Below are 20,629 nucleotides of genomic sequence, written 5' to 3'. Positions count from 1 at the left end.
TGCTATGTTTCGTTTTTTTTGGCCCCATCTCTCATTGGTGAAGAATCACTTGTAAAATAAAATGTATATATATATATATATATATATATATATATATATATATATATATATATATATATATATATATATATATATATATATATATATATCCAATCCAGATCTTCATCAAAATCGAATCAATGCATCCTTTTCACACAGCTAACCTGTCCACCACCTATCGTCTGAATCCCTCCACAACTTTTCAAATATCGTGATATATATATATATATATATATATATATATATATATATATATATATATATATATATATATATATATATATATATATATATATATATATATATATATATATATATATATATATATATATATATATATATAGTTTTTCACCCCACCTCACAATGATGAAGAATCACTTGAAACAAGGAAATGATACTCTAGGTTTCATGCCTTTTGCGTGGTATAAGGAATAGATCTGTGCAATATGGAAGCTAAATCTTGAACGGTTTTTGAAACATCTCGTACACAAGCCAAGTTACTGAGATGGTTGCCATGGCAACATCATTCAGCCAATCACAGCCATGATCTAATCAGGTTGAGATAATGTCATGAGGAATCGATATTTGCAATATGAAAGCTAAATGTTTCACAGTTTTTGAAATATTGCGGACAGAAAAGTAGTCGTGGCCAAAAATATTGGTACCCTTGCACTTTTTTCAAATAATGCACCATTTCTTCGATTAGATTGTTGATATAAAAATATTTTGGTATCCACAAATGTATTTCTTTGGTTCTCAGTGGAACAAAAGAAAAAAAAAGCTGAAAGGAAATTACTAAATCTGAAATTATTCCAAACAGAAATCCTAAAATAGCCCAGACAATATTATTGGCACCTTTTATAAGTTGTTTGAAATAATTGGATTTCAAGCAGGTGATTCTCCTTTACTTTGGAATTGAACTCACCTGTGGTGAGTTGCAGGTGCCTGTAATGTAAAAAAAAAACTCATTCAACGACTTTGAATCGACAAAAGCAGTCATTCTGCTGTTTTGTGTCACTGTGTGTACCGCAATGAGCATGGAGAAAAGAAAGAAAACCAGAGAATTGTCTGAGGTCAGACACAAGATTGGAGCCAAGCATGGACAATCTCAAGGCTACAAACCCATCTCCAGAGACCTTGATGTTCCTGTGTCCACCGTACACAATGTTATCAGGAAGTTTACGGCCCATGGCACTGTAGCCAACCTCCCTGGACGTGGCTGCAATAGAGAACTTGATGAAAGATTGCAGCGAATAATTGTTCGAATGGTGGAGAAAACGCCTCAATCAACTACCAAACAGATTCAAGCTCACCTTCAGACACAAGGTACGACAGTTTCAACTCACACCATCCGTCGCCAACTCAATGAAAGAGGGTTCTATGGTAGGAGACCCAGGAGGAGACAGGAGAGAGAGGAGAGAGGAGAGAGGAGAGAGGAGAGAGAGAAAAGAAAGCCTGATTGGTGCTTGCCAAGACACATCTGAACAAGCCAAAATCCTTCTGAGAGAATGTCCTGTGGACAGATGAGACCAAATTTGAGCTTTTTGGTAAAGCACTTCATCTCTATGTTTATAGAAAACAAAATGAAGCAGAAGCCTTCAAAGAAAAGAACACCTTCCCTACAGTCAAACATGGAGGAGGTTCAGTGATGTTTTGGGGTTACTGTGCTGCCTCTGGCACTGGGTGCCTTGAATGTGTGCATGGCGTAATGAAATCAGGAGATTACCAAGGCACTTTGGAGCACAATGTTCAACCCAGTGTCAGAAAGCTGGATCTCCATCGAAGGTCATGGGTCTTGCAGCAGGACAGTGACCCAAAACACACTTCAAAAAGCACCCAGGAATGGCTCAAGACAAAATACTGGACTGTTCTGAAGTGGCCAGCAATGAGTCCAGATCTAAATCCCATTGAACACCTGTGGGGAGATCTGAAAACAGTGGGGAGAAGACACCCTTCAAATCTGGGAGAACTGGCGCAGTTTGCACAAGAGTGAACCAAACTACCAGTAGCGAGGTGTGGGAAGCTCATTCATGGCTGCAGGAAGTGCTTGACTGCAGTTATTTTGTCCAAAGGCTGTGCTCCCAAATATCAAGTCTCAGGTGTTAATAATTTTGTCAAAGAAATTTATTTTTCTTTTCTGATTTAAAAGGATATTTTAAGTTCTGAATAAAAAACAAAAGTTCTGTAATATTAACAGTGAAATAAATAAATGTGGAGACCAAATACTTTCGTCAATTTCAACTTATTTTTCGAGAAAATTGTGAGTTATTTGTAAAAAGTGCAAGGGTGGCAATATTTTTTGGCCACAACTGTACATGGACAGATAATCGGTTGGTCGGACGGAGCTCATTTTAATGTCCCCCGTTTCCAACCTTGTTGGAAGGGCAGGGGACAAAGATTCTCGTATCTGGATATTCACCAAAATCTAATCAAAATCGTCCTAGTCACACACCCAACCTATCCACCAAATTTCGTCCGAAACCATCAATAACTTTTTGAGATATCCTGCTCACAGGCTCATCGACAAACGTGAAAACATAAGGTCCGTCCACCTCGGTAGCGGAGGTAACTTTTCTGCGTTCGTCAACCTTGTTTGTGCCTGCACACACAATGGTCACCTCCTCAACAATTTCGATCACTCATCATTATGCAATGTTAACCTTCCATCCTCAATCATTCGATGACGCTTGGTAATGGTACGAAAATGTATTTTCAATATACATACAAAATGAAACAGAATAGGCCCCATTCTGCAGGTCCAGATTACACGCAAACAGCCACACAAATTTCACAAAAACTAGCAGTTTCAATCAAGGCTTTCACATCAAATGGAATGGAAATGGAAGACTATCCAGATAACTTTCTCTCCCTCTCTGATGTACCATATCCTTCGCAGAGCGTCGGTGTCATTGAAGCAGCTTCCCGAACAAGAGTTATGCTGGGTGGTTTGCCAATGCCTTCCCAGCATAGTTATGCCAGGAATTTTGAACTTGGCCACGGTGCCGGCGACAGCTCGCCTACTCTTCGCGAGGGGCACTGTGGGGTGTTTAATGTCCACCAAGTAATACCAGCAGATGGGATGCCTGTTTAACGTTCACCTGAGGGTGGCACACACATCGATGAATCAGTTTACAGCTCGGTTGGGATTCAAACCCAGGATAGACAGCTTAGAGGCGAGTGTGCGTACGTGCAGGCCTTTCTGCCAGCCCTCAGATAGCTTTACCATTCGTAAAATGGTGAGGACAGGCAACGAAAAATCCGTCACTTGAAGGCATATTTGCACGTGACGATGCCGTTGACGTCTTACGTGGCACGTAATGAAGCAACCGGTCGATGGTACCTTTTGGAGACCGCTTTGTTCGTTAGTACGTCACCAACTCTGTTGCTAAGGTCAAAACCTACGTCAGTCATTTAGTAAAACTGATGCAGAGCTTGATATTCACCGAAGGAGAGCAGCCGAGTGACGAGTAATATTATTCGGAAACGCCGATATCCGTTGACTGCCGTGGGCCATTTTATACCGACCGAGATGAACACAAATCGGAGACAAAACAAGTGGAAATCCAATCCAAATGGCTGAGGCTTTGCATGAGTGTTCACAGCCGTAGCTACAGCAGTCTCACCTGGAGACGTTTCCTGTAGTCTCAAAACAAACAATTTTATAGCAAAATAAAATAAATAAATCACGCTTGAATTGCAGCAACTATATGCGACGAGCGGAGCACGGTGACATGCGTACGACGTTTTGAAGCAGTACAGAGACATCAATTCGACTCGAGATGGGCCGTTTACCATCGAAGCAAAGGTGACGAGTACAAAACGGCAGGTAAACTTACAACACGCGAGAACAGACGAAGCGTCTCCAAGTCTTCCAGAATGTTCGAGTTCTTTGTTGTGAGTAAAACTACATAGAGTTTCTCGAGCGGCTGATAGACGTAGCGGACGCTGTCCGTCTCCACGAAAGTGTGCTGGCGAGTGCTAGCTCCCGGCCCAGAGCCGAGAAGTCTTGGAAAGGCGGCGAGGAGACCCTCGGCACGAGCCCTGGGAACCTCCACGAACTGCCGAGCCACAATGGCGCGTCCTGCCCGTGTACACACCGCTGCTGCCAACAGCACCTTGAGAGAAGAGTGCAGATCGGGTAGTTGGAGGTAGAGAATTAGAAATAACATTTCCATTTCGTACATTTCCAGAAAACAAAAGCACAAAACCATCTCATCCCATCCCACACCACCACAACCACAACCCACGTAGTGACACTACTTAAGTGGAAGAAAGCGGTTGTTTAGGACTCGTGGTTACAAGCAAAGTAGTCATTTCGGTGGTGGTGGTGGTGGTGGTGGTGGTGGTGGTGGTCGTATGGCAGCTTAACTGCCGGGGTAGCCATAATTTCTTGAAGCGCGACTGTGTCGCTGATGCAGTGCCCCTCTACCAGTACACACACTGGGAACTGGTACTCATTTCGCCGACCTCGGAAGGATGACAGGCTGAGTCAACCCCACCTGGTATTAATTCATCGGCGGACAGGGCTTGAACTCAGGACCCTAGGATCCCAAGCCACCACCTGAACCACTGAGCCAACACCAGGCTAGTCATTGAGGTTAAAGGTCGAGTGACATGTGCCAAGGCACGAAACGAGCCGTACGAGGATTATATAATAACAAAGTCGAACACGAATTACAATGGAACAGCAACCGGTGCAACAACATGCAGGGAAGTGCACAAGGCGACGGCAGCACGTCACAAACACGTCACGGCACAAACACGTCACAAACACGTCACGTCGACTCGCAAATCCGTTTCCGAGGCAACGAATTTCAAATATTTAAATAAAACAACAAAAACGGTTGTTTTTTTTTTTTTTACAAAAAACGAGGACATTTAAACAAACGTAAAACGTTTCCTCATTCGTTGCCGTGACCGAGGAACGCGGCCTCCTCTTGACTAGTTTCCCGAAGCGCCAGCTCGCCACAAAACCCCCCACACATAACTAGCAGACACCGAGGCCTCAGGATAAAGTCCACGTCGAGACGCGACCACAGTCTCACTTCGCTCGTCTGAAGCAGAAAGTCGAATCCACTCACCATGGCTGAACGGCTGGCCTCGGTGCAGACAAGGGGAAAAGGTAAAGCGACGTTGAGGACAATTCAAACAGACGGCAGGTCCGAGCAATGCAAGATGGCGCAGCCACGTAAACAGCAGTGAGAGGCCGACACGTCACAGCTCGCCAGGCGACGCCGGCCGAATCCAGAGCTCCGCCCACTCCAAGTACCACGCCTTCCTGATTGCTGAAGAAGCTCCGCCCACTCTAAGTACCACGCCTTCCAGATTGCTGAAGAAGCTCCGCCCACTCCAAGGAGCACGCCTTCCAGATTGCTGAAGAAGCTCCGCCCACTCCAAGTACAACGCCTTCCAGATTGCTGAAGAAGCTCCGCCCACTCCAAGGAGCACGCCTTCCAGATTGCTGAAGAGGCTCCGCCCACTCCAAGTAGCACGCCTTCCAGATTGGTGAAGAAGCTCCGCCTACAACATAAACCACAACTGCTGACGAGAGTGTCATTTCATACACGAAGAAACGTATTCAAACCACACTCTGTGGTGTCAATGGTTATAGTGGCCGCTTTGGGTGTGGAGGGGGTGGGGTGGAGTGGGGTGGGGTGGGATGGGGTGGGGTGGAGTGGGGTGGGGTGGGATGGGGTGGGGTGGAGTGGGGTGGGGTGGAGTGGGGTGGAGTGGGTGGGGTGGAGTGGGTGGGCTGGAGTGGAGTGGGTGGAGTGGAGTGGGGTGGAGTGGAGTGGGGTGGAGTGGGTGGGGTGGAGTGGGTGGGCTGGAGTGGAGTGGGTGGAGTGGAGTGGGGTGGAGTGGAGTGGGGTGGAGTGGAGTGGGATGGGGTGGAGTGGGTGGGGTGGAGTGGAGTGGGATGGGGTGGAGTGGGTGGGGTGGAGTGGAGTGGGTGGGCTGGAGTGGAGTGGGTGGAGTGGAGTGGAGTGGGGGGGGGTGGAGTGGGGTGGGGGGGAGTGGGGTGGGGTGGAGTGGAGTGGGTGGTGGGTGGAGTGGAGTGGGTGGTGGGTGGAGTGGAGTGGGTGGTGGGTGGAGTGGAGTGGGTGGTGGGTGGAGTGGAGTGGGTGGAGTGGAGTGGGGTGGGGTGGGGTGGAGTGGGGTGGGGTGGAGTGGTGTGGGGTGGAGTGGTGTGGGGTGGAGTGGGGTGGGGTGGAGTGGGGTGGAGTGGAGTGGGGTGGCGTGGAGTGGGGTGGAGTGGGTGGGGTGGAGTGGGGTGGGGTGGAGTGGGGTGGAGTGGGTGGGGTGGGGTGGAGTGGGGTGGCGTGGGGTGGGGTGGCGTGGGGTGGGGTGGCGTGGGGTGGGGTGGAGTGGGGTGGGGTGGAGTGGGTGGGGTGGAGTGGGGTGGGGTGGAGTGGGTGGGGTGGAGTGGGGTGGGGTGGGGTGGAGTGGGTGGGGTGGCGTGGTGTGGGGTGGAGTGGGTGGGGTGGCGTGGTGTGGGGTGGAGTGGGGTGGGGTGGGGTGGAGTGGGGTGGGGTGGAGTGGGTGGGGTGGCGTGGTGTGGGGTGGAGTGGGTGGAGTGGGGTGGGGTGGAGTGGGATGGGGTGGAGTAGAGTGGGTGGGGTGGAGTGGAGTGGGGTGGAGAGGGATGGGGTGGAGTGGAGTGGGGTGGGGTGGGGTGGAGTGGGTGGGGTGGGGTGGAGTGGGTGGAGTGGGTGGGGTGGAGTGGGGTGGGTGGAGTGGGGTGGGTGTTGTGGGTGGGGTGGAGTGGGGTGGAGTGGGTAGGGTGGAGTGGGGTGGGGTGGGGTGGAGTGGGGTGGAGTGGAGTGGGGTGGGTGTTGTGGAGCGGAGTGGGGTGGAGTGGGGGGGGGTGGAGTGGAGTGGGGTGGAGTGGGAAGGAGTGGGTTGGAGTGGGATGGAGTTGGGGGGAGTGGGAGGAAGAGGGGTGGAGTAGGGTGGAGTGGGATGGAGTGGGAAGGAGTGGGGTGGAGTGGGATGGAGTGGGGTGGCATGGAGTGGGGTGGAGTGGGGTGGGGTGGGGTGCGGTGGGGTGGAGTTGGTTGGAGTGGGGTCGGTGGATTAAACCCCGTCCGAGTCATACTGAAGACTTGAAGAAATGGTGCATGCTGCTTCCATGATTGATGCTCAGATTTTAAAAGGATTGAGCACGGACAAACAACGCTGGGTCGGCAATGTAAAACCGCCCGGGATAACCGTCACCGAAAAACTGTGGACACTAGCGGACACGTGGTCAATGTGAATATATTCATGAGTTGGTCCATCGCTTCCCACGTGAACCTCCTCCTCAAGAGGATGTTTCACATGGACCAACATCTGGTCGCTTACATGACACCTGGGAAATGTGACTCTGTGTGAGTTGGGACGATGAGTCAACGTCTCCACATGGAAAAGTGATTCAGCATCTCCACATGGACAAGTGATTCAACGTCTCCACATGGACAAGGGATTCAACATCTCCACATGGACAAGTGATTCAACCTCTCCACATGGACAAGTGATTCAACCTCTCCACATGGACAAGGGATTCAACCTCTCCACATGGAAAAGTGATTCAACGTCTCCACATGGACAAGGGATTCAACATCTCCACATGGACAAGGGATTCAACATCTCCACATGGACAAGGGATTCAACGTCTCCACATGGACAAGGGATTCAACGTCTCCACATGGACAGTGATTCAACGTCTCCACATGGACAAGTGACTCAACGTCTCTACATGGAAAAGTGATTCAACCTCTCCACATGGACAAGTGATTCAACGTCTCCACATGGACAAGGGATTCAACATCTCCACATGGACAAGGGATTCAACATCTCCACATGGACAAGGGATTCAACGTCTCCACATGGACAAGGGATTCAACGTCTCCACATGGACAGTGATTCAACGTCTCTACATGGACAAGTGATTCAACGTCTCCACATGGGCAAGTGATTCAACATCACGTGGACAAGTGATTCAACGTCTCCACATGGAAGGGGAATCAACATCTCCACATGGACAAGTGATTCAACGTCTCCATATGGACAAGTGATTCAACGTCTCCACATGGACAAGTGATTCAACGTCTCCACATGGACGGGGAATCAACATCTCCACATGGACAGTGATTCAACGTCTCCACATGGACAAGGGATTCAACGTCTCCACATGGACAAGGGATTCAACGTCTCCACATGGACAAGTGATTCAACGTCTCCACATGGACACGTGATTCAACATCTCCACATGGACAAGTGATTCAACATCTCCTCATGGACAAGTGATTCAACGTCTCCACATGGACAAGTGATTCAACGTCTCCACATGGACAAGTGATTCAACGTTTCCACATGGACAAGCGATTCAACGTCTCCACATGGACAAGTGATTCAACATCTCCACATGGACAAGGGATTCAACGTCTCCACTTGGACAAGGGATTCAACGCCTCTACATGGACAAGGGATTCAACGCCTCTACATGGACAAGGGATTCAATGTCTCCACATGGACAAGGGATTCAACGTCTCCACATGGACAAGTGATTCAACTTCTCCACATGGACAAGTGATTCAACATCTCCTCATGGACAAGTGATTCAACGTCTCCACATGGACAAGTGATTCAACGTCTCCACATGGACAAGTGATTCAACGTTTCCACATGGACAAGCGATTCAACGTCTCCACATGGAAAAGTGATTCAACATCTCCACATGGACAAGTGATTCAACGTCTCCACATGGACAAGGGATTCAACATCTCCACATGGACAAGGGATTCAACATCTCCACATGGACAAGTGACTCAATGTCTCTACATGGACAAGTGATTCAACGTCTCCACATGGACAAGTGATTCAACATCACGTGGACAAGTGATTCAACGTCTCCACATGGACGGGGAATCAACATCTCCACATGGACAGTGATTCAACGTCTCCACATGGACAAGGGATTCAACGTCTCCACATGGACAAGGGATTCAACGCCTCTACATGGACAAGGGATTCAACGCCTCCACATGGACAAGGGATTCAACGCCTCTACATGGACAAGGGATTCAACGCCTCTACATGGACAAGGAATTCAACGTCTCCACATGGACAAGTGATTCAACGTCTCCACGTGGACAAGTGATTCAACGTCTCCACATGACTCCAGATTTTTTGGAACTTTTTACTCTCGCAGGAAGAATTCTGCGATTCCTACAATACCTCGTGTCGTAAAATAATTCACAGAAAGCGGTCCTCCTCGGAACGTAGAATTTAAATTGATATTAATTGAAAGGGCGGATTTTTATAAGAAGGTCGTCATGTTTCCCAAATCTTTTGGACTTCCATGCAGCAGTTTCTGATTTGGGTGGTCGAGGCTATGGCGGTGGATGTTGTATATCCAGACTTTCAGAAGGCATTTGATAAAGTACCACAAGTCTGGTGTTGGCCCAGTGGGTGAAGGTGGCTGGCTTAAGACCTTAGGGTTTTGAGTTTGAGCCCTTGTTGTGTTGTTTAATTAACACCAGGTGGGTTGATTCAGCCCGTCATCCTTTTGAGGTCGGCAAAATGAGTACCAGTTTACTGGTAACAGGGGCACTGCATCAGTGGCAGCCAAGCCACCACAGTCTGCATATGAATCAATAAATTATTACACAACAGTCCAAAGATCAATGTGTGGTGTGGCTCTCTCCATGAGCACTTGGTGGATACAAACATGCCGAGCCGAACATGCCAAGAACTCGTGTACCGCCTTGATGTCTGCGCACGACAAATGGCGCTCACATTTAAGGGAATTGATGGTGTGCCCAAAACTACCCCCGTTAGACCCCCGTTAGACCCCGATTTTCTAAATTCCGTGAACAATCTTTGGTGCATAACGGGTGATGAAGGTTGGAGTCAAGTTCCATCGGAATTGTGTGTGTAGTTTCAGATTAGAAGTTGCAAGTATTTGTGGACGGAGGGCCTGACTGACGACACGCCATCCCACAAGCTCCCTGGAACTACGTTCCAGGTGAGCTAAAAATGAAACTAGTACGGATCTATTCATCTTAGTTGCAGAGATAATAAACTTTTTAGTTTTTTTGGGGTGGGGGGGGGGTGAGTGGTCGCACCTGACCTTTTTTTCAGTTCTCACTGCTTCCTGAATTCAAAACCTTCCTCCCTACATGATCCTTCCAGCCATTGGTTGACATCTATCACTCCGCTCACAACCCTTTGCTTTCAGCTGCTTCCCTAACATCCAAAATTTCCGAGTAAATTTCCCCTCCCTAATTTGCTCCCAGGTGTACCACAATCATCGTCTTCCTGCTGTGACTCCCCCCCCCCAAAAAAAAACGATGTCATTTAGCCTTCCTTCGTCGTCTCTAATTCCTGCTCCTTCGAAACTGCACAGAACTCCATGTTCATGATCCTTCCTGCAAAAATGAAGAATCTACATATTTAACAGACTAATCTCCAACAAAAACTGTCTTCCTGGCCTCGTTGCTCCTTATCTCTATTGCTTTGCACCCTCACCACTCCCTGCACATTCTGCAGCCCCAACACTGCCTATCCTCATTACCCCTCAGAAGGTGTTCAAAAGTTTAACGAACAGAGAGGGGGTTGCCGAAGACGCCCCTGACTGTTCGTATCCATGAATCACCTGGAGAGAAACAAGTGGAATATTGGACATGATTTTTTTTTGGAGCTGTCACCAACTGTCAGGAACTGTAAGGAGCTGTCAGCAACACTCAGGAACCGTAAGGAGCTGTCAGCAACACTCAGGAACCGTAAGGAGCTATCAGCAATGCTCAGGAACTGTCACAACCGTCACCAACTATCACGAACTGTCAAGACGACGGTCCTCCCATCCTTTTTATAGGCCACCAGTGTGGGCGGAACCTCAAGCAGACTTTAGCCAATTCCAGCTTGCCTATTGGTGCATCGCTGCACGTGACCAACCGTCAATCTCGCGATCATCCCTTTCTCACCAGAGCGAGATGCATCCCCCAATCAACATAGGTCCGGCCCACGACGCCACGTTTGGGGAGCTGGATGGACGCCAAAGCACAGCCATTTATCGGAATTGCCAAGCAAAAACGTGGGGCACTCACAAGACGTCAACGGTCGCAATCACCTCTCTGTTCGGCCTGACACGAGCAGGAACCAACCGGCATCCGTGGAGCTGCCGAACGGGGTGTCGGGTGTCAATGGAAAAAGGTGGGTGAGGTAAATGATCCACAGCCGTATTTGACCGTCAGAATAAATGAAATGTGAAAAACCTGTGGTGTGTTTAATCAAATATCCCACAAGTCCAAAGTGTCCTGATGGAAAGGGGGCAGAATGAGTCTCCGTTTGGCTCACGGCTATCTCTCACGTGCATGAACGTGTCGTAAAGAGGAAAAGGTCGTCCCATAAGAACGGGAATCTGTTCTATACCCTTCTCCAACACATCAAAGATTTAGGATCCCACCAGACAAAGGGTGATGGGTCTATTCTGGACATGCATTTCTGGAAATAACTGTCTGAGGACCTGAATGTTGCATGCATTAGTCAGATCCGATTCTGAAATCCATAACAACATGTATAATTAATACCTCCCACACGCCTCCCTCCAAGGCTGCTGCATAAAGCAACCCAAGAAGGCCTACACAAGGAAAGCACCTTGTTGTTACAAACCCTTCCCAGAGTTCCTCCACAGCTATAAAGACGTTCACACATCGTACACACATGAGAATCCCAATGCTACATACCACCTCAGCTGCCGGACCGGTTTCATCGCTTATGAAACGATATATATATATATATATATATATATATATATATATATATATATATATATATATATATATATATATATATATATATATTCATTTCTGGCAGATCCAAAGGAACACCTGGTTTAACAAGTGATTACCAATTGCCATCAAACCCATGGACCCAGTAACGCCAAGCAATTCCCGAATTGGACGAATTAACGCTTTTTTTAGTGTCAGAACTGCTGCAAAGTTCAATTATGGAGCTTAAATTTTGTTATTCGGCATAGTCGGCGTAGCTTAAGTGATTCTCAAGGTTATAACATGTGCGGAAATGAAATAAAGCCAAAATGCTGGTATCTCCAGGCGTTTATAAGCATTGCAATGCACCCAGTGATTCGTAGCTATGATGAACAGGCATTCAATAATATGAGTGAGGAAAGTGAAAAAAAAAAAAACTTTACCGTTAAGAAATTGTTGCAGCCTGTTCCAAGTCAAGGCGTGGTTGAGCAGGCCCAAAAAAAACATGGCTGCTTCTTACCACAGCGTGGTAACCCAGGATACGCCTTAAGACCCCATAGAAGAGATGAGAGGTGTCCGAGGATGTGCCTGATAAAGGATATAATTAAATAATGCCGTTAATTATAATCTTCAAAAGGAGTGTTTTAGTTAAACCCAAACACCCAATTTTCAGTAATACACTTCCTTGGAGTTCCTTTAGTATGCCTGCAAAGTTTCAGGCTGCTAAGTTTCATGGTTTTGGAGTTATGGAGGAGACACACACAAACACAAACACAAACACAAACACACACACACACACAAACACAAACACAAACACAAACACACACACACACACACACACACACACACACACACACACACACACACACACACTTATTAATATAGAAGATGAGATACACTTCACATTTTATTATTTATTATTATACTAGCAACCTTTTTCTGGCTTTTAGTTTTGCCAACTCATTCATATCAGTGAAATCGATGAGCTTCAAAAATGTCGTTCTCAACTGACATTTAAACATCAAAGCATGAAGGAGTTGTTCTTGGATTGTACGTGGAACACAACTCTGAGGTTATGTGCCTCAGCTTTGGGCCCCTGGGGCCCCTGGACTCTGGGAACCCCCCTTCTGCCCATTGGATAAGATGGGCCTGTTTCGCACGCAAAGCAATAATACCAAGGTGACAAAGGAAAATGAAATGTAACCAGTTTTACGAGTTACCTACGTGAAGGTGAAGCTCGTGGTGATTATTTCAAGAATGTTTGTTCAAAGCTTTCGTTGTGAAAGGAGCGCAAGGCAGACCGATCAAGCTCGGTTTGAGCAGGACCACGTTCATCAACGATTCCACCATCAGGTAATTCAATACCCGCTTGATTCATTTTATCATGATTTTTGACTTGAATCCTGTTCTTGCAATGCTTTGGCCCATTTTCATCACGAGTTAAACGAATGATCGTCGTCGTCTTGTACCACGCTCACCCACAGACTTTCCAACCACCATTTATTATGGCATTTCCAGTTCTATTTCCTCAATCATCAACGTTCCTCATGCCCGTGGTTTTGCGAGCCTGCTACCTGGTAATGTTTGGTGAGTTACAAATTGAGGGGTCTTTCCCGCTGAGTAGTTATGTTATTCTCTATCAGGTACCTTCCTCATGCCCTCAAACACTCAACAAGGAAAACACCTAATGTTCCCCCCAAGTCCTCAACAAGTACCTTTACCTAATGCCTCCCAAATCTTGAACAAGCACCCCACCTAATACCTCCCAAAACCTCAACTAGCACCCCACCTAATACCTCCCAAAACCTCAACAAGCACCCCACCTAATTCCTCCCAAAACCTCAAGCGCCCCACCTAATGCCTCCCAAAACCTCAAGTACCTTTACCTAATACCTCCCAAAACCTCAACAAACACCCCACCTAATGCCTCCCAAAACCTCAACAAATACCTTTACCTAATACCTCCCAAATCTTAAACAAGCACCCCACTTAATACCTCCCAAAACCTCAACAAGCACCCCACCTAATACCTCCCAAAAACTCAACAAGTACCTTTACCTAATACCTCCCAAATCTTGAATAAGCACCCCACCTAATGTACCCCCAAAGCCTCAACAAGTACCTTTACCTAATACCTCCCAAATATTGAACAAGCACCCCTCCTAATTCCTCCCAAAACCTCAACAAACACCCCACATAATGCCTCCCAAAACCTCAACAAACACCCCACCTAATGTCCCCCCAAAGCCTCAACAAGTACCTTTACCTAATACCTCCCAAATATTGAACAAGCACCCCTCCTAAGTCCTCCCAAAACCGCAGCAAACACCCCACATAATTCCTCCCAAAACCGCAACAAGCAACCCACCTAATACCTCTCAAACCCCCAACAGGTACATCACATAATTCCCCCCCCAGCTCCCAACAGGTACTCGTACTCCATAAAATGCACCCTCCTCCCCCCTCACCATATCTCCCCCAACCCTGACCTTACTCCTCCACTCCCAACAACTCCACCCCCGAACAACAATCCATTAGCTTTTCCTCCCCAACCCCTTCACAAACCCCTTTCATGTTTTGTTTCCCAATTCAAGCCTTGTTGTTACTTCACAACATACTTTTGTCCTTTAATAAATGGAAGCCTCGAGGAACCAACATGAAAACACACAAATAATACTGGTGCCATTTAAACATGCACCTTGTCAACTCAAACAATGCAAGTGAATTGATAGGATTATATAATAATTATTTCACCATAAACACAAGAACTCCTGCAGCTCTTGTTTTGGACATTTTTAGACATCACATCACATCACAGGAAGTGTTTTGGGTTACAAGATGTACAAGTTCCTCTGTGAGGCAGCAACTGTCAAAAATAAACACTGTGTCACACTGCTATTTAGCTTTACCTTTACATGGAGGATTTACACTGTCAGCCTGATGGTAGTTGTCCAGCCAGTTGGTGCTGTCATAGTTATTCGAGTGATTGTAGTTGTCCAGCCAGTTGGTGCTGTCATAGTTATTCGAGTGATTGTAGTTGTCCAGCCAGTTGGTGCTGTCATAGTTATTCGAGTGATTGTAGTTGTCCAGCCAGTTGGTGCTGTCATAGTTATTCGAGTGATTGTAGTTGTCCAGCCAGTTGGTGCTGTCATAGTTATTCGAGTGATTGTAGTTGTCCAGCCAGTTGGTGCTGTCATAGTTATTCGAGTGATTGTAGTTGTCCAGCCAGTTGGTGCTGTCATAGTTATTCGAGTGATTGTAGTTGTCCAGCCAGTTGGTGCTGTCATAGTTATTCGAGTGATTGTAGTTGTCCAGCCAGTTGGTGCTGTCATAGTTATTCGAGTGATTGTAGTTGTCCAGCCAGTTGGTGCTGTCATAGTTATTCGAGTGATTGTAGTTGTCCAGCCAGTTGGTGCTGTCATAGTTATTCGAGTGATTGTAGTTGTCCAGCCAGTTGGTGCTGTCATAGTTATTCGAGTGATTGTAGTTGTCCAGCCAGTTGGTGCTGTCATAGTTATTCGAGTGATTGTAGTTGTCCAGCCAGTTGGTGCTGTCATAGTTATTCGAGTGATGGTAGTTGTTTGTCCAGCCAGTTGTTGCTGTGATAATGTTATTCAGCATGATAGAAACACTTAGTGATCCCCTATCTACAGTATTCCTGTAAAAGTGGACCATTTCTTTTAAACATCATGCTCAACCACTACTTTGTGATCATTGTTATTGATCTGTGTTATTGATCTGTGATCATTGTTATTGATATTGATCATTGTGTTGTTGATTATTGTTATTGGATGCACACATTCCTCTAAGCTGTCTATCCTCGGTTCGAATCTCGACTCACCTATAAACCGTCAACTCGATTTTTCACATTCATCCATCAGTGTGTGCCATCCCCCGGATGGACGTTAACCGGGTGGCCCGTCTGCTGTTATTACTTGGTGGATGTTAAAGATCCCCTGGTGTCCTTTGCAGAGAATAGTTGAGCCATCACCGGCACTGTGAACAAATTACAAATTCCTGCCACCTTCGTTCAGTATGATGTGTCTGAGTGGTGGCCCTTCTGGGATTGTAACCGTTGCCAAGAGGTTGCTGAGGCAGAACCAACGTTCTGGAAGAGCGCGGTTGTGTGCGCGCGCGTCCAGAGCTGGCTGTCCAAGTTCTGCCCACAAGGAGGGCCACGTAGGCGATGGAAGGATTTAATCCATACGAATCAGAAGGACAAAGAAGATCTCAGAAGATGTATGGTGTGAAGATGCTACAACATCAGTGGTAGGGTGACGAGCTACTTACAGACATGCCCATACAGACACCACCTATAGAGAGCAACACCGAGAGTAAGCAGAACACCAAATGCAATGTCCAGAGTGCCAACGTACCTTCCGTAGAGAAAATGATATGAAAAGACGCAAATGTTCGGCAAAAAGATAGAAACCAGTTTCAGAGTTGCTTGGAGATTCATTGTGTCCAAACTGCAAAAATGGTTCTGTACCCATGGAGGTTACATAATCCACACATGTAGACCAGAAGACCCCCAGAAGATCACCCTTCAAACTCTTTCGCTTTACCTCCCTCTCCCATCCCTCTCCGTCATGGAATGCATCACTGAATCCAGTAGCAAAACTAGAAGGTCACTCGGGGGAGCGCATGCCTCCGTCCTGCAATGCCTCATCCACGAGAACATTTCGAGCCCAATACATATTTGAGATATCGTGCTATATATGGTTTTTGAACCCGATCTCTCAATGGTGAAGAATCACTTAAAAAAAAATTATGGTAGTCGGAACTGGATCCGGATGTTCATCAAAATTGAATCATTTCTTCCTTGTTACACACCCAACATGTCCACCAAGTTTCATCCGAATCCGTCCACAACTTTTTGAGATATGGTGTTATATTTCAGTTTAGGCCGATCTCTCAATGGTAAAGAATCACTGAAAAAATAATCATTTCAGATGCGGATCCGGAGCTTCACCAAAACTGAATCTGTTCTTCCTTGTCCCACACCCAACATGTCTACCAAGTTTCATCCAAATCCATCCACAACTTTTTGAGATATTTGTTCTATAATATATTAGTTTAGCCCGATCTCTCAATGGTGAATAATCACTTAAAAAATAATCAGATGTGGACCCGGATCTGGATCTTCACCAAAATCTAACCAGTTCGTCCTTGTCACACACCGAACCTGTCCACAAAATTTCTTCCGGATCCATCAACAACTTTTTGAGATATCCTGTACACAAACAAACAAACAAATGAAATAGCTAGTTGAGCAAGGAATTGCCGGAATAACTTTGTCACATCTCCATGATCTCTGAAAAAACAAAAACCTGGAAATCAATTTAGTTCTTACAAGTCGATAGTGCTACTGTTTAATGAGTTATAGCACTTAGTTTGGTCATGATCATAACTTGGAAGTCAATCGGACTTGAAATGGCGTTTTTATCGCAATTTGAAATTTTTGACCCTTAACCCCCCCTGACATTCGACCCCTGACCGCTAATAATGGTGTTGGTGTGACACCCCAATGAGACATATGGTTGGATGTAGTATTGCAAGATGCACATTTTGGATTTGGTTTGAAGTCGATACGACCATTTTAGCGGACGTTATTGCAAAAATAAGAATTTCGGTTTTCTGGTGACCTTGACCTTGACATTGACCTTTGACCTAGATTCACCAAAAACGACAAGTGTGTAAGTTGGACCATGGCCGACGTCTATACCCAGTTTAGTCATGATTGCTGAAACGGTGTGGCTGCTACAGAGTAAACAAACACACAAAGAAACAAACAGACAGACAACCCAGTAGGCGGCGATGGGTCGCCGAGCATGGAAACTATAAGATATAGAGCAAAATGGATGTCATATAGCGGATAGGGAATCACCTTAAGATCATGCATATCAAATCTCATCCAGTTCCATCTACTGATAACTACTCGGTATCCATTTGAATGAAAAGTACCGAAAATGCGGTTTGATATCGGAAATCCCCAAAGTTCGAGGGGGTGCTGTGGGTGAACAAAGATCTAAATCGAAAATCTGGCTCGATCGTTTGTGCACAATGTATTCCAGACGATTAGTGTGAATTTTCATGACAATCCGACCATAACCCTAGGAGGAGTAGCATTTGGCGCGAAGGCACCTCCAGCTCTCGCATATTATCGATTTTTGCACTAATTAACCTTTGACCCCTGACCTAATCGAAATCGGTCAATATGTCCTGAGGCAAAGTTGTAGTACTCATTGAGTACCATGAACCTGCAAAGTTTCATTCGTATCGATGCACTCACCTGGTCGCTAGGGGGACTTCAGTTTTCGCCAATTTTCGTGCATACCCTAATAGTAGGGGGCCCTGCGGGTGAAGTATTCCATATATCACAAAAACCGGAATATATTTGATGGAGCATCACCTGTCGATCATTCGTGCCAAATTTCATAACCCTACGTGGGATAATGGCTTTCGGAATTGATTTTACTTGAACGGTACCGATTTTGAAGGTATTTTGGTTGTTGCTTGGGAACCAAAGCGTCCCGAGCAACCATCACAATTTCTAAAGCACTAGGTCATAAGATTTACCTACCACCCGAGTTTGGTCAAAATCGGCCCACGTTTACTACCAATTATGCTGATGACAAACGAACAAACATCCAAACAAACATCCAAACAGACAGACAGAATTACTGACAATAAGGGTCACCTATTTCGGTGGCGGAGATAAATCTGTATGCGTGTCCGTCCGTGTGTGCGTGTCCGTCCGTGTGAGTGTGTCCGTCCGTGTGAGTGTGTCCGTGTGCCTGTACGTTCCTAATACAAGAAAAAATTTAATTGGCTTACTCGTTTTTACATCTTCATTAATAAATTCGAAAGCACTGTTCTCACAATCCTGTTCGAACATCCCTTTAATCCTACGTCTTTGCTGAACAGTTAACAGTGTTATTTGATTGTGATATTTTGGAAGAATCCACTATTTTTTCAGACAGTGTGTCAAACTGAAAACCATAATTAAACATCCATGCGTAAATTTTTATTTGTTTGTTTGTAGGTCTTTCATCAGTGACTGCAGGCACAAAAGAAAACAACACACATACAAGTAAGTGCTTTGGTGGCTGGTCCTGCTTTTCATCCCTGGTGAGGTTAAATCCACCTGAGGTTCCATTGTAAATACCACAAAGAGGGACTGCAAGGTGTGCAGACTTCTCATGCGCTGTGTGCCATGGGGAATCGCACACTACTTTGGAGGAAAGTTCAAGTTGGCTGCCTCGTTCCTCGAAGCCAATGGCAGTCCACAAAGTTTATTCATTTATTTTGTTAAGAAAATGCAAATAATTTCAAAAATGAAGGGACTGGAAGTCTGAGAACTGATTAATACACTTCCATGCCGATAGGCAGGAAGCCCATTGTTTTTGTTGGGATTATTATTTTAGTAGTGGTCCTATTATTAAGTATTATTTTTCCGCTGATTTTTGTGAAACGACTTTTGAAAAAACCGTGACAGCTGGTTATGTCAATGTGTGCATGTACATAGGAAAGCACACCCATGGAACTGAATCATCATGGATTATATTTGAATTTTGGCCTATATTGGTGGCCATCTTGGATTTTGTCCCACACATAAAACAATCTTCATCTCCAGAACAACTAAACCGATTGCCATGAAAGTTGGCAGACAGCTGAAGCACCCCTATGCGGTATTGAAGTGCAAGTTTGAAACTTCTGCTCGAAAACTCTGGAAGCACACTTTTGGTCCAATACGTTACGATACATAATCACAAAACACTGAAATGTGACAAAATGAGGAGCTTAGTTTTTATAGTTTGGCTCGCTGATGCTGAATTAGCCATAAAAATGAACATACTGGATATTTTTTCCTGCTGATGATGGATCCAGGTTCCATTTTCCAAGAAAACGTATGAAATGTGGGTACGGCAGATTCGGACTGCGTCGAAGCCGACAGCACTGCTCACAGTTCTAGTTTACTTTGTTCTTCTCACATGTGACACGAGATATTCCATTGCCTGGATTGTCAAGTTCGCAGTACTTTTTGAGTGTTCCATTCATTGCGCCATGGACATAAACTAGCTATCCTTCGAGTTTAGGGTGGCAGGCTTGGGATCCTAGGATCCCGAGTTCAAATCCCACTCGGATGTTGAATTAACACCAGGTGGGGTTGATCGACCTGTCATCCTTCCGAGGTCGCCAAAATGAGTGCCAGCATGCTGGTATACTGTGTCGGAGTGGCGACCCGTCAAGGATTGTGCCCAATAGTTAAGGAGACTGCTTAAGCAGCACCAACGCTCTGCACAGAGTATGGTCCCAATGGATGGATGGATCCTTCGAATGGCCGAGCAATGACATAAAGCTATGCTGTCAAACATAATCCAAAGTAATGGCCAAAGAGGTGGTGGTGCACAAAAAAAATAACGCATGCACTTGTACCCCTTCTAAGCTCACAAAAAAACGATTATTTCTAATCACAGTGAATCCATTGTAATTGCATTTGACCTTGCAGAATCAAAAAATAAATCTCCAGATTACCTGCAAAATAATTTGTCCACCAAGTTGGTAACTGCCTATTTTAATTCAAATGCAAAAGTCAATAATAATAAGTGTGTGTGTGTGTGTGTGTGTGTTTCCTCCATAACTCCAAAACCATGAAACTTAGCAGTCCAAAACTTTGCTTGCATACAAAGAGAACTCCAAGGTGGTGTATGAATGAAAGTTGGGTGCTTGGGTTCATTTGAGCACCCCTTTTTGAAGATAATTAATGGGGTGGCCATCATGAAAAACCAAAAACAGACTTACCCTTGGTCAGCCCACTTTCCCCTTGCATAAGCCGT

The 20,629-nt window shown here is 45.9% G+C and overlaps 2 protein-coding genes across 5 annotated transcripts in view; one reads left to right on the top strand and one right to left on the bottom strand.

Annotated features, from left to right (window-relative positions):
* The window catches only part of ARCN1 (archain 1 coat protein complex I subunit delta), a 41,211-nt gene extending 35,884 nt beyond the window's left edge, over positions 1-5,327 (bottom strand). Inside the window, exons 1-2 of one of the 2 annotated variants that reach the window (XM_085852260.1) lie at positions 5,121-5,327; positions 3,876-4,154 (exon numbers count right to left, since the gene is read on the bottom strand). In XM_085852260.1, the coding sequence (XP_085708386.1) occupies positions 3,876-4,154; positions 5,121-5,123 (282 nt within the window). In that variant the 5' untranslated portion in view covers positions 5,124-5,327. The remainder of the gene's footprint in view (positions 1-3,875; positions 4,155-5,120) is intronic. The other variant, XM_085852265.1, reaches the window with a different exon arrangement.
* Positions 5,328-12,917: 7,590 nt separating this feature from the next.
* LOC147031692 (uncharacterized) overlaps positions 12,918-20,629 on the top strand; it is a 47,380-nt gene continuing 39,668 nt past the window's right edge. For all 3 annotated transcript variants that reach the window (XM_085852864.1, XM_085852858.1, XM_085852853.1), the window contains exons 1-3: positions 12,918-13,142; positions 13,274-13,376; positions 18,835-18,882. In XM_085852864.1, coding sequence (XP_085708990.1) covers positions 13,047-13,142; positions 13,274-13,376; positions 18,835-18,882 — 247 coding nt within the window. In that variant the 5' untranslated portion in view covers positions 12,918-13,046. The remainder of the gene's footprint in view (positions 13,143-13,273; positions 13,377-18,834; positions 18,883-20,629) is intronic.

Source organism: Eptatretus burgeri, chromosome 2 (assembly GCF_056783735.1).
Source record: "Eptatretus burgeri isolate ZD-2024b chromosome 2, Ebu_testis_v1, whole genome shotgun sequence".
NCBI lineage: Eukaryota > Metazoa > Chordata > Myxini > Myxiniformes > Myxinidae > Eptatretus > Eptatretus burgeri.
Note: the sequence above shows the minus strand (reverse complement) of the source record. Positions and strands in the feature narration are given on the sequence as shown.